Below are 15,176 nucleotides of genomic sequence, written 5' to 3' on the forward strand. Positions count from 1 at the left end.
CGCACGGATCACGCCTGCCATAGACCAAGGTGGTACCGGTGTACAAGGGAAGAAGAAAAGGCCAACATCAAGACGCCATCAACCGAGAACACATACACACACACACCATTTCTTCGTTTCGTTAATGAAACCTGTAGCTGAATGTCAAACCGGGAAACTGACTCCTGGTGTTATAGTGTTCCTTTCAGATTGCACAGAGCTTATAGGAGGCCCGCGGGTAGGTATTGCTGCACCGCTTCCGACAAAAGAACACCCAGCGCAACAATGCTCTCTGGGCGCCGCCTCTGTAGCGCCCGGTAAATTATGCAGCGCACCGGCCCGGTGTTTGTGTGCATTGCATGCACTTCCACCCATCAATGAAGAGGCAAAAGTTGGAGGGCAAATTGCTGCTGCTGCTGTCGTTGTGAGTAAAATTAGAACACATACTACGCCCTGGCACACGCTTCTGAACATCCCGCCAACGCTCTCTTCTCTCCGCTGGGGTCGGTTCTTGGTGGGCGAGCGGCGGTCCCACAATGAAGCCACAGCTGCACGCACCCTTGTACGGACACACCAACACACACACACAGCGAGTTCGTGTCGCGCCAAGGCAACAATTGACGTGTGCAAACTTCGCATCCCGGAAATAGATTGCCTGGAGCCGGCCCGAGCCTCAAACGACGATCGTGGCCAACCGGCAAATGCCTTTGTGGAGTAAAGTCAGGCAAAGGATCCACACCACATCACGGGACCTAAACCCTGCGAGCAGTTCGATCCACCAACGTGTTTTATACATTCTTTTAACGCGTTCTTCAACACACACAACCTGCAAAGGTGGCACAAGTTTCCTAACGACTTCCTAACACGGTCGGTACCAGGGACGCTGCACCATACACCAAAGTCTCGTAACGGGTTTTACTGTCTCCAGGAGCTCACAACCGTCGACCCCACCAGCCGTGCCTTACTGCGTCGTTTGACTTGGAAAGATTCAGTTACACGCCGGCAAAAGGGATCGACGTAACCTGCATATTTGTTTACGCGTGTTTACAATTCCTTCGGTGTTGCACGCGTCGAACCGTCAATCCCTGTACATAGATATAGTCTCTAGCGATGGTTCAGCAACCAGGCGGGGGCGCTTAGAGCGATGGCATTGGCGGCTATAAATTACACTCCGATACTTGAAAACCATCGATCGTACACAAACAAACAACAACAAATCGTAAGAAGATGCCCCATACACCTGTGGTAAGATGTAGACGGGGATCGGTATGTGTTGAAATTTGAGATCTTGCGGGGACACACACACCCACGAGGCATACACAGGCACCGAAACTAAAGCAAACAACGTTTCATTACCTTCGGCAAAAGCCGAACGGATCGCCTTACTGCTGCGTACTTACAGTCAGCACCAACACGGAGCACGGTCGATGCACCGAACCGTATCCTCCCGTAAGGGTCCGTAAACTATCAGGGCCTGCGTTCTAGGTAATCTATCTCGCGTTGTAGCTGCGGCAAGTACAACAAAGCGAAACCGTGATACAACGCACAGCACCGCGTATCGTCTGCTCATCCGAACGGACTTCCGGGCATCCCCGAAGCAAACAAAGAATGACGCTTGGTGTCGCGGTCAGTTCAAACCCCGCTACGGCGATGCAGCCAACAGTAAAAGCAAGCCATTTACTCATCGGATCTATCTTTGCCTTGCATCTCCACCAAACTGCATCTAGCGTGGGGTGAATGTAAAACAACTGCTTACGATCAGCCAATCCTAATTTGGCCATTCCCACCGCCACTTGGAGAGTTCCACTGCCATCCGATTCGGAATCGAATCGGAATCAGTATTAGCGCATCGCAACGCTTCACTGGCAGGCTAATGCTAAGGCAAAGCCTTATTTGGTTGTAAACAGTAACCTTAACACTCACTACCTGGTAAGCTAAGGTTGTAGAATCAACACGAGACTACCATCATCGCGTTCAGGCAACTGGGTGATTTACACACTAAGCCTCTGAAGGTTTCATTTCCTTATCCTTCAAGACGGATTCAGGCTGAGGGAAAAGTTAGTCATAGTTGTCAGTGATAAGCATATTATTGTTCAGTGATTATAACTCGTCTTTTGAAAACAGTTTTTTATCACTAAAACATATTCAAAAATACATGTTGTTGTGATTGCTGTGGTATAAATAAATTGGAAAAAACTGAATCGAATTGAAATACAACAGAATTTTGAAGCTTGTTACACATGAAACGCAATGCTGACGCATATACCAATATAAGTAATTGCGTTATGAAGCACATTGTTTCATCGTCATGAGCATGCACTTGAATTATAAAAATATGGAATGAAATAGCTTCTTACAACAAACACCATTAACATTTTTTGGACTTTCGTCGAAGTTTGTATGGATGGATTTTAATGTTGTATGATAAATGCCATCGAGTTACTGTTTTATTTTTGACAGCCATGTTACAAGATGGAACAACTCAAGAGCAAGATCAGAAAATTTCATTCTATGGCAAAAACTAAATCACATTTGTAACGAGAAATGTGTTACAGGAGACTGTGCAAACATGATTGGTACATTTACCGTAGCAGGACAAGCCGAGCATGATTTATTACGATAATGGAATTATTTTACTAACTTTACTTAAGAGTTACCAACAAAGACAAGGCTTCAATCCTACACTCCTGGAAACACTCCTATGTCAGTGCATTGTGCAGCGTGTATCTCAACCCGTCGCACAAAGTTAGTTATTTATCAGCAGACAAGCTCTTATCCAAAACCCTCGTCATCTGATAAGATTACAGATCTTTCAGATTGCTCTTTGTTTTTCTTCTTTCCGCACTAACTTCACCACATTCAGCGGCAGCCGTACAGCAATGACCGAAGGTCACACCGCCCGGCGGGCAAAGGCACTGCATACTGTTTGGTTTGGGGACGCGGTTGAGAAACATCTTGCACGGGCTGTGATACAAAAAAAAACAAAACAAAACCAAACCGGGTGTGCAGAAGGTGGAAACTGTAAACCTTGACCAGCTTCGAGCGTCTAAATTTAAGACAACTCAATGCAGAGGCAGTACACAGCCACTCGGTGCCCTGACCTATGCAGCAGCAGCAGTACCATAATGATCCTCCCCACGGTTGTGTGAAGCTTCCGCGTGCTGCGATCGGCTTCCGTAAGATCGGTGTTTTGGCACCAGCACACGAAGGTCAGGACGGCAAACCGTGCACCCACAGCAACATTGGACGAGATCATTGTTCCATTTTCGCGAACCAACGAAGCAAAATAAGTGGATACGGGGTGAGTGCGGGACGAGACGATTTCCACTGATGACGATTTGCCGAGCACTACTTATGGAGATGAGCATCAAGATAGAACACATAGAACGTGGCGAAACAGAGCGTCAGGGGCCAGGAAGATTGCGGAACAGGGCCCAGGGACCAGTCGTCGCGAAGCGCATTTGTGTTGTTGCTTTCAATCACCGCGCCAGCATACATACCAGTGGTGTGATTGACACTGAAGGCCAAGGTGACCAATTATTGACCCGGCTCGATGCTCTATGCTGGCACACAGATTTAAATAGAGTCACGTCCCAGGCACCGCTTGGGCGACACACTTGGTATTGGAGGGCTTATTGGACACTGTTTGCCGCTATATTAGTACTCTCTCTCTCTCTCTCTCTCTCTGTGGCAAATTTTCCATTTCCAATGAAGCAATTGGGGTGGACAATATGTTCGCTAGTTGGGATTCTACGGAACAAACACGGAAACTCGTAGCTCGGTAGCAAAATCGATTCCACTCTCCAAACGAAACCCATTCGCCGTTTTGCGACGTTAGACAAAATCCTTTTCCACTTCGACTCGGTCGCACCTTTTTTTTCTTCTACTCTCTCTCTCTCTTTGCACAAACTCCAACTAGTCGTCGCATTGTGTCAACGGCGCCTCTCCTCCTTGCTGCCTTACCTTCACTTCCCAGCGGCTGTATTTAGGGTGCGGCACAAATCGTTCTTTACTAAGCCGTGCCTCACCTGAAAGCTGCTTTAAGCTCAATGCAACGCGCGGGATTGAGGACCAATATCGAATGGTTGATGGGAGCGCATATCGGTTGGAACGTTGGGGCGTAATAAAAACAAACCTGTCAACACAGGGAGCGGGGACCCAGGCACGTTACGGACACACACACTATCTTGCGCGCCCCGGAACGAAGAGGTGGCAGGCGAGAAAGCCCTAAGAAAAAGGACGAAATGTCGCGTCGGGCACGAAAGCACAAAAGTTCCCCGAAAGGAAACCGGGTGCTTCCGGCTTCACTTCCTCGCGGATATCCCTTTCTATCAACGGCACCACACATTGACACACACACACACACACGCAATGGTTCAGGTCCGCGTTAGGTGCACCAATGGAAATGTTAGAAATACGATTAGCGAACACCGAAAAGTCGTCGTTTTCTGCATCTTCACACTTTCTTTGCCCGCTGGCGCAACGTTTGTGTGCACATTTTTCTGTGTTTTTTTTTTTTGCTACACCGCAGTACAACATTGTCAAGCAAACAACTCTTTAGTTTACTTTTCGTTCGGCCGCCAGTGGCGACAAATTTGTGCAAGGATATTTGTAAAAGGGTTGCGCAATGCCGTTTGCCGCTTTGGTTCCCACGTGCATATGCTCAAACATATGGGGAAGGGTGTAACTAGAAGGGAACTGTGTTCCGCTTTCGACTATTGCTAAATACCAGAGCGCTGCTATACACACAAACACACCGTAGCAAACCTTTGATTTCGTTTACAGAAGTTGGCACCGGTTTGGCCCACCGGTCGATTCATTGCAAAACGATGGATTAAAACGTGTGCCCAGCTACAACACCGACTGTTGGCCGACCAGCATTAGGCCGACCATCTGTACACCCCATGCATCGTCACCTTGCTTTATTAGCGCCAACTAATGTCAACGGGAGACGCTGTGCTACGAATGCTAGAGGCCTTTAGGATTGCCAAAATCCAAATTCCACCGCAGGGTAAATCCCAATCATATGTCAGTGCCAAAACCGGTGGAACGATGGTTGTTGGCAAGCTCGAACCGTGCCGGAACTGGTGACCTTTTCCACCTCAAAGAGCCTGGTTCATCGTCGTTAAAAACAAACACTAACGCTTTGTAAAATCACCATTTAAATAAAGTGTTTTTGTCATTATGTAGCAAGTTTTTGTTTTTTGTATTAACCTTTAAAATCAAGTCAAATTGCTATCACAATCATCTAATCTTTTATTGTAAAACCAATTTTATGTTTTATGAGCTTAAACGTCATTCGGTTCAGAACGGATTTGAACTCGATTTGAACCTAATGAGCGCCAACTAATCGTTTTGGCACACCACTGTGGCTTAGCACGACAGTAGGGTCCATTCAAAATGATACTTGTTTGTGACATGTAGCACTTGATTTGAACTTTCATATACAAACCCTGAAAATGTTAGCAAATCCCTTGTTATTGTATGTACTTCTTAAGCATAATGGACACACAATAAAAACATCAAAGACATTGGAAATAAAAAGCCCGGCATCCACACGTAAGCAACGATCTATGTATAAATGATCAAATAAAAGCTTACTAATTCTGATTAGCTTCCTAGCATGCAGCAAATGTGTATCTATAAATAAACCACATTGTTCAGAGCACATCAATATCACACATGCACTCCCCCCTTCCCCATGAATCCCCATCATTCAATAAACGCAGCGTGTAATTGTGTAATAAATTTCAATTCATAATTCCATTCGAAGCAAAACGCTCTCAGCACGTGTCTGCGTGTGTGAAGAAGGAAAAAGTGAACCAATCCGAACCACACCAGCGAACCAGCGCACACCAGTGGGCACCAGAGGCTAAATCCCATTAGAAATTATTACTTATTTTACATTTCATATTCACACATCTGCTGTTCGTTTTCTCAGCCCCGGCAGAGACAGTACACAACAAGAACACCAACAAACGAAAAAGAAATCCCGTCCCAGCAATGACGTTCAATTATGCTTCCAATATTGATCATAACAAACTGGAGCGAGCTTTCCCTCGCCATGTGCGACCACCATACACCCGATTCGACCATATACCACACCATAGACCATCGTCACCATTCTTTGGCAAGGCACTGGGGGTCCCCTCCGTCTTCCTGCTGTCGTCTTTCGATCGAACACGATGACGCATACAGTGGTGTGGGGTGGTTCACTTTTCCTCATTTTATTTCTGTTCTTTTCCTTTTTTTCTCCCCGCCACCGTTGGGCGAAGTGGCGAATTCTGGGCCATATTACATCGATCTAACATCTGCCGAAAAGCTGCCCGATGAAACCTCTCGCCTGCTTGAAAAGTTTTACATGCTAGCGAGCATTATTTTATTTTTAAAAGCAGATTAAAAAACCGATGCTTTTAGCTCGGCCCGTTTGCCGTATGTTGGTGAAGAAATTAGCTACAATTAACTCGACTGATGACACTCGGTACGCGTTCAAGGCAAAAGTTATCTACAACGACACACATCTTCCATTATCACTGCACTCCCCACCCATGACTGCTTTAATCAGTAAGCATGAACTTTGTTTAACCCTTTTTCCCCGTTTTAATCTCGGCATGGAGTATTAATCAAAAGAAAGAAACACACACACAACACCCATACTCGCCCTTGTTTCACATACTAAAGGCCACACAGCCCGTCACAGAGGTCTCGCCGGGGTTCGTTGGATTTGTTCTGATAAAAAATCATTCCCTTCCCGCCTGTCGAAGGAATTCGTTCGAGCCAGAAGTACAGGCACATAAGAAACACCACCACACCCTCGCTCTCTCTCTCCAGATCCAATTCATCATTCCGTAAATTTAAAACACTCTTTTCACATTTCGTTTGACATTTTCTTCCACACGATGAGCAAACCCGAAAAGCGGTCCGAGGAATTGTTTGTACGCAATGATTTATACCATCCCTTCTTACTACAGAGAGGAACATAGAGGAAGCAAAATCTGTAAGAAAACGTATCCGAAAGCAAACAACGCATAATCTTCACCTAATGCACACGCGGAAGCCCGAAAGGCCGAAAGCCCCGACCAAGTCCGTGTAACCGTGTCCGTGTAAAATTGGGACCCTTTTCCTTTGACAGATTAATGCTTGATTTTTAACGTCGATGCTGTTGCTGCTGCTTTTTCTTCTCTTATGGGAGTGCCCCGAAACAGGCGAATTTCGTCGACGGGACCGTGTTAGGACAAGAAGTTACGATTGAGTTTTATCATACACCGTGACGTGTCGTGTAGAGACCGTGGTTTTTCTTTTTTTTTTTTGCTCTCCGCTCGGTCGACAAAACGTCAACGAAACGTGGGTGCACGAACACGAACTTGAACTTCTGCTTCCCGGCCCCGCCGTCGAGACCCACCGTTTGCTCTATCTATCTTTTTATTTTTTTTATTTTTTCTAAGCGTTTATTTTTGTTTTCACGAAGCACCGGCGTAGGACGGGAGCAAAAAAAAACAACACTGACACACAAACACACCCAGTTCCACAGAAGCCGTTCGAAGAGAGACAGAAAGAGAAACGACCCGAGAAGGAAACTAGCAGCATCAAGCAGCATCAAGCAGCAGCCGTAGTCGTCAAACTATAAACACGCTATCCAACCTTTGAGCCGCATGCATGGCTGCTGGCATGGCGCGGAACACAAACGCTACGGAACGATGCAATTAAAATTATAATAAATTACTACTACTACGGTACTGCCGGAACGGGGTGGTACACGGCGGGATGGTCCGCCGCAAAGAAATTTGGTGTTGTTTAAACAGAACTTTTTTTTTTTTTTTTCAAACCATCTTTCATGCGAAACCCTACTCTCGTAATCTTCGTAATCGGTTTGATGTGTTCTTCGAGTGAAAGGAAGGATGAAAGCGAAACACGCTCAGGAAGCAAGTACATGGGGGATTTTTTTTATTTAGAGAAAATCAAATCTTACGAACAGTATGTCGGCTAGCAACCAGCTAGCAAGAAATACGTGTAATTAATTATACTTTATGAAGCTCACTCTTCGACTAATAGTACTTTCAGCAAAACATCAAAGATATGCGGAAACGTAATCAAAGGAAAATAAACAAAACGAAATCGTTTGGGTTAGAGACAGTCCGGCTCATCGTTAAAAGGAAACAGAGCTCTCTTGGGTACCAATTATAATGGTAAGGAATTAAACAGTTCCTGCCATAAAACGTAGCAGCGCATCAATAGGTTTAATAGTCAACTGAAAATGCTGACTTCGAGCATAACGATCATACAGATCGTGCTGTAAAATAAAGAGTGAAAATTTAGGGATGCCTTTTTCCCGTGTCTGCAAATTAAGAGCAATTTTTATGCAAGTAAGTAAGTATCGTTCACACAAGATCCGCTATCGAATTTCACTTAAAATAAAATAATATAAAAATAATATCTTCTTAAGCAGAACATTCACTAATTGGAAGAAATTATGAACTGTTGACTCAAAATTGACGAAGTACTGGATATTGAAGTAATTCAATGGATTCAGTTACGATTTGGTGCACGTTATTTGTTTACATTGCACATCAGCTGGTTGCTGTGGTGCTTTATCCGTCAGATTTTTCGCCTGTCAAATAGTTCATTTCGCTGTATATTTCACCTCATGTAGCCTCGCGGTTATGCTTCAAATGACGGACAGCTTCAAATTCCGGACATTTGGCATGTTTTTATTGAATATCTTCATATGCAGTTCCTAGTCATACCGCTTTTTATTGTTTAATAATTGCCATGATGTACTAGAACAAATTAAAAATGTATCTGACCGCTAGTAGTACGCTCTGATGCCGCAGTAAATAAATATTTTGTGTCAGTCAGTTCACCACCAGAGGCATTCTTAGCAGTTATGCTTCAAACCCACATCAGTGTTATTTCTTCAATAATTCCTTTTTAAACGCGTCCATTGAAATACATTGGAATCCATAGAAAAAGTAGTTATTAACGCGAAAACAACAGCGTTTTACCATATTGTGTTCTGAATTTCATTAAAATACGTATTTAATTGTATCCGGAATGCAAAGCAAGATTTGGTCAAGTAACAAGTAAACATCGATATTTGAAAATGTATGTGAAAAATGCATTGATGGCCGTATGGGAAAAGCCGTCAATTCGCGCAGCAGTTCTTGGGTTCCATTCATCTACGAGTACGAGAGAAAAACAACATCTAAACCCCGTTGTATTTGAGACCGTTGTTCTGTCGATCTGGGAAGACTCTGACATCCAGAATCAAGTGTCCAGACCTCGAAACAAGTAAAAAATTAAAAAGGTGTAGTGTGTGTGTAAATTTGAAGGTTATGTCATAAAAGGAACTTTGAGGCTGTCCGTAATTCGAATCAAATCCACCGTAATTTGAAACATGAGCTCAAAACTGTCCGGAATATGAATCAAAATATCGTTGCAGATTTATGATTTTTAACAATGTTTCGAGTGAAATTACTCGAAATCTTTATTTTTTTCCTAAAAAGTAGAAGGTTTGCTTTTGTAAAGTAAGTTATACAGGGGTTTGACTGATTATAATTGAATGAGTAAGAAAATATTAAATGCCAAAAATGCCTAAAGTGTCCGTAATTTGAAGAAGTACGGTATGTGTTAGTCAAATTATTTGTCATTTTATTGCTGACTGAACAAACGGTTAGTTGTAAATAAACAACTAAAACATTTAAAATATCCCATCCTTTCTGCTGCCATAATTGATTCCCATTTCATTGTCCATCATCGTCCCATTTCCAGCCTTGTTCATTTAATATTGCAGCATAATTTTGCACCAGCTCCGGACTATATTTTTAGCCCCCAAAACAGCACCTTCTGTGTTTTGCTGCTCTGATTGAGGTCAAACACATCAGCAGAGCTGAAAGGAGTCACTAACGCCAGGGTTGGGTTAAATCAAGCACCTTTCCAAACAACGGAACTGTCATTCCCATTTTCACCAGAAGCTCATTTTCACTCACAACAAACCCGTGCTCTTCTCAACCTGTCTCGGTTACGGGGATACGGACAAACAACAACAGCGAGAAAACACGAACATTCTTAGCAAACTGAGGAGGAGAGGGACACATGAGGAGGAGAGGGTTGGAAAGAAAAGAACGACTGGTCTAATAATCATCCCATCACCGTGTCAATGACGAATGGGGAAAATGAAAAAAACATAGCTTTCTTGGTCCTTTTTGCAAGCAGAAACTCTCCCCCCAACACACACCCTTGTCGCCTCGTTCACCGACGTTGTGATTGTCGTCTGTTCCCAAAAGCTCGTGCGAGTTTAACTCAAAGAGACAGCGTCGTGTGGTTGTGGCGGCCGTGTGGCACTTGGGCGCTGCACAGAAGAATATCAAAAGTGAAAATCGCTCAATCTGGGTCAACGACATATTCTTGGCGAGTTCAACGATTCTTCTCGCCCCCACCGTCGAAACCACCCCCAAAGGGCGGAGGGGGGGGGGGGCGTTTGTGCGGACGGGCTAAAATTATGGAACCGGAACGGAGTCATAATAATGAACTTATGAAGTAGTACGGGACTTGGGAATGGAAATTGACTGAGTATTGCTTTTTTTGCTTCTTTTCCCGTTTTCATTACAAATCATTCCTCTTCTCTTCAAACATGAGAGGGAGAAATAGCTCATATATTATTTTTTACTATTAATTTTTCAATCCCAACCAACCAAAGAGCAAGAGGCGAAAAGTGCAATTATTCCTATTTCTCACATGATGCAATTGTGTAACCCTCATTACTGTGTGTGAAAAGCAGTGCATCTTGTACTTCTTACACACACACACCATTAGGGAGGAGAAATTCAACACTCAAATTACCCTATTGAAAGATATTCTAATGCTCAAACCCACACAAACCCACACACCAGATGGGTTCTTCTCTTTATGCTACCGCTGCTGCTGATACGCAATATAATTACCGACCATTATTACTAGCCCAGAGATGCAAGTTGTAGGTCAAGAGAAAGGGTCAATGGGGAGGCAGGCGTGAGTGTGGGTCAAGATAGGACCTTCCTTCTGCTCTAGCCTGTTTTCCCTTCCCGAGTGTGCCCCATTTGACCGAAAGGGAAAAGCTTCCTCACAGGGCGTAGCAACGAAGAGAGAGAGAGAGAGAAAGAGAGAGAGACAGATCGCACAGAGCATAAACGTGCGGAAGAGCATACAGGGTTTTCCAATTGAGTATAGACTAGCAGCATACTTTTTTTGAATAGTCGCAATAGATTCTTGACTAGCATCCTCTATTTTTGATTACAAGCAATGGATTATTGACAAGGAGCAATTGATTTCAGCAGACCGGTTGCTGGCGCGGAGTGACCAGATTGTTTTTGAGGTTATCGATAGGAAATCTAAAGCAAATTCGGTAATTTTCAGTAAAAACAACTTTTTATTCACTCATAAATTTTATTAAATTCCAATTTTATGGTTGAACGGTCAATTCTTAGAAAATTTTTGATTTTTGGTTAGAAAAACTGAGTTTTAGTGTGCTCAATTGTAAACCGATATTCGATCGAAAATCGATAGAACTACATATGGTCACACTGAAAAACTTGCTTAATCTAGCTTTTGGTTAGGTTATGCCTGTGGGTTCACTACTGCATATTTCAATTCAGCCGTTAAGTTGTATTGTGCATTCATAAAATCAAAACAATAGCACAAAAAACCTATCAGATAAAATATATCTTATTTTGTGGATGATATATAGCAGTAAAACAGACGCTTGAAACTAATGAGCGGATGAAATTAAATATCATCCACAGGTTATTATTCAAGTCGATCTGTCACACCGGGTGTTATAAACGCGACGCTTTTAGGCTGTCATGCAGGGACCTGCTGAAATCAATTGCTCCTAGTCAATAATCCATTGCTCGTAATCAAAAATAGAGGATGCTTGTCAAGAATCTATTGCGACTATTCAAAAAAAGTATGCGGCTAGTCTAAACTCAATTGGAAAACCCTGTAATTGTGATAGCTAGGAGAGAAAGCTAGCGCCGATGCCTCCCGGTTTTCCGTGCGGGAGAAAATGATGTAAAAGGAGCAGCAGCCTATGGAGCAGCCACTGAACTGGTTAAGGGCTAGGCACAATTGCAGTTTTCCTTTTTTTTCTTTTCGGGGGATACATTGTGGAAAGGGGGCGTACCATCATCGTACAACGTACCTTGGAATGCAGTTCGATGGAGTCCGGTCCACTTCCCAGGCGGCGAACAGCTTCATCGGGACGGGTTTGGTCATGGCCATCCGTTCGAATTTCGTTCCTTTGTCGGCCATCGCGCGGACGTTGCGTTTTGTGTTAGTGCGCCTACGGGACACTACCACTCTTCTTCTTCTTCTTTTTAAGTTAGACTTCTTTTTCACATGCACATACACATAGACACACACATGCGCACAGGCACACACACACTTTTACAACATACGCACGCACTTCGATTCACTTGCCCCCCAACGGGAGGGGCCCTTTTTGCCGGTGGGTGGTGGGCGTTCTTTTCACCCACTGGATCAATTTGCTAACGAGATAAAAAAAAAAAACACACACAAAGGGATTAACTTTAAACACTAGCGGCAACAATTTCAAAAAACACACAGACACAAATACTGCTCCTGCAAGGGAATATTCGACCGGGCAGGGCAGGTGGACTGGTGGTGTGTGCAGTGCGCGAACTTTATTCGAACCGGGAACTATGGCAACCGGCCGGATCTTGGCGCTGCTGCCGCTGCTCTCAGTTGATGCGTCCGAATCGTTCCTACTCCCACCTGCCGGGGAAGGGTTGGGGTTTGCTGCTTGCTCTCTCACACAGTTTCAACAAACGCACCCGCTTGAGCCCCGTTCGTTCGCACACTATCGCGGCGCGAAGGGAACGGCAGCACACACTACACAAACGACGACCCAGAACCCAGAGCGGCCCACTAGGATGTGCGCTAGAGCAACTGTTTTAGTCACCGCGATTGTTGCGCGAGGAAGAGACAGAGAGAAAGAGATACAATGCGCGAGCGAGTGAAGTGAAAGAACAATGCTTGCATAGGACCAAAAATTGCATCCTTCGATGCGTTGATTTCCTACCCCTTTTTCCGATAGCAACCAATGCTGCTAAAGCTTGTTAGGCTAAGGTTTCTGGGTGGAGAGGGGGGCGGGGGCGGGGGGGTTTGGGGTCGTCACTATCACTTTCGAAACAAACGATCAAAGAGCAGATGCGGCGCGACGCTTTCTTCCGGTTGCTTTCACTTTCCCGGGCGCCGATAATACACAGATTTCGATGCGTTTCTCTCTCTTTCTCCCTCTTCCGTTTTTGCTTTGGCTTATCTCGTGCAAAAAAACAACCCTTCGTCACTCGCGTATTATTGCACACCTAAACACACGCACGTGGGGGTGGTTGTAGGTGGGAGATGGTTGGGAAAGCACACATGCCGAGAAGAAAAAAAAACACACCCACACACACACACACACACATCTCTCGCGCAACACAACACACAACAAAGAAACCAACACCTACATAAACACACGCGCACTAACTGCCTGCGCACACTTGCGCGCACACACACACACACTAACACGCCCAAATGGTCAATGAATGAATTTGGTCGGTGAAGAAGGAGAAGAAGAAGAAGAAGAAGAAGCTCCAACCTCCGTCACTCGTGGGCCATTGCTGGAAGGGAGCGATTGTTTTCATTTACACACACCCCCGCCTACCCCGATCGACTAGCGGCCGGAAGGTATGTGTGCGTGCGTGCGTGTGTGTGTTTGCGATGCTGGAAGGAAGGAAGCTGGCGGAGATGCAAACAGCCTACACCCTTTTTCTGTTCTATTGAGGTGTTTGTGTGTGTGTGTGTTAATGTTTTTTTGCACAATTTGCCTTTTTTGTGCACTTTTTCAACCAGACGAAAAAAAACAAAATCGCATATACTCTTGCATATACACACACACACGCTCATTCATGAAGATGTGCAACAGGGGCCAGACTTCCTAGGAACAGCGAAACAAAGCCTCCCCCCCCTACCATTCATTTTAAAACACAATGGTTCTAAGATTGTGCCGGGTTTTGCCGGAGAAGGAAACAACAAAGAAGACAATCAAGCCCGCGGTCCGAATCAGCGAGATAAATACACACACACGCGCACACACACACACACGGGCGGGAGCTGCCTGCTTTGCAAAGAGACTCACACCTGGCGCCCCTTGGTTTTTTTGTATCGCAAGAGCATCACGACGGCCAAAAACCAATGAAAACTTGTGCCTCCTGTCACGCTAACTTGTTCGAGCGTTTCTTTTCGCTTAACACACACTCACGCTGCATTTTCACGGTGCTGTGCTGCAAAAAAAAATGCACGGCGCTGCCTCCAAACAAGTTGACCGGATGTCCAACGCCCAAAAGCTGGCTGTGAAGATTTTTTTTTCTACCCAGCGGACACTCTCCCGGTTTTTCTTCGCAAAAGAGGTTTACGCGTTTCTCTTCCCTTGGTGGACGCACGCACACACACACACACAGGCCGCAGTCACAGTGCAAACAAGTACGGGTAAGACTTTTCACCTACAGTAGTGCTGTGGTACGGCGAATGTTGTACAATTTATGCTGCCCAGTGCTTGTTTGCAGCATTAGCACAGCAGTTGCCAGCTTACATTAGCACGGGTTTTACACGAACGACACGACACAATTGATGCGCACTGCTCCTCGCGAGAAGACGAAGACACAACACAATCGCCACAATTCAGCGTTCGGTGCGATGAGCGAGCGACGGTAACAGAGCGGGTTGGCCCATTCGCATGACATTTGACGTCCGCTTACCGTTCTTACAGGGTTTACCAAGTCACTTTGCGATGTGAGCTGCACAATTCATCTCACTTGAGACGTATTTCTATTCTGACGTGCTACTTCATTTGGCCCGAAATAATTTTCTATTCCGCCGCATTCATTTTCATCCATTATATGAAGTCTTTTCACAGGGGATGTTAGCTGGAGCCGTCCGCGATGTTTACATTTTTTTCAAAAATAAATTTTTGGGCTTTTAGTGCTGATTTGTGATACAAGTATGTTGTTTAACAAAGAATAGAAGTTTATCTATGCTCCGCTGTAGCATTCTAGCCGAAACATGGGTTATTCATTGAGTTGTTAGCAGATTTGACTGAGCAGGTTCAACTGCTAATATCTCAACGAATAATCCATTTTTCGGCTAGAATGCTACAGCGG

The 15,176-nt window shown here is 44.7% G+C and overlaps 1 protein-coding gene across 9 annotated transcripts in view; it reads right to left on the bottom strand.

Moving 5' to 3' along the window:
- The window catches only part of LOC4577162 (phosphofurin acidic cluster sorting protein 2), a 43,855-nt gene extending 29,117 nt beyond the window's left edge, over window positions 1-14,738 (bottom strand). For 2 of the 9 annotated variants that reach the window (XM_061640573.1, XM_061640567.1), the window contains exons 1-3: window positions 14,524-14,722; window positions 13,485-13,637; window positions 12,155-12,500 (exon numbers count right to left, since the gene is read on the bottom strand). In XM_061640573.1, the coding sequence (XP_061496557.1) occupies window positions 12,155-12,264 (110 nt within the window). In that variant the 5' untranslated portion in view covers window positions 12,265-12,500; window positions 13,485-13,637; window positions 14,524-14,722. Of the gene's footprint in view, window positions 1-12,154; window positions 12,501-13,484; window positions 13,638-14,278 lie in introns of all 9 variants that reach the window. The other 7 variants (XM_061640572.1, XM_061640566.1, XM_061640570.1 and 4 more) reach the window with 5 other exon arrangements.
- Window positions 14,739-15,176: the final 438 nt, after the last annotated feature.

This window comes from Anopheles gambiae, chromosome 2 (assembly GCF_943734735.2).
Source record: "Anopheles gambiae chromosome 2, idAnoGambNW_F1_1, whole genome shotgun sequence".
Taxonomy (NCBI): Eukaryota; Metazoa; Arthropoda; class Insecta; order Diptera; family Culicidae; genus Anopheles; species Anopheles gambiae.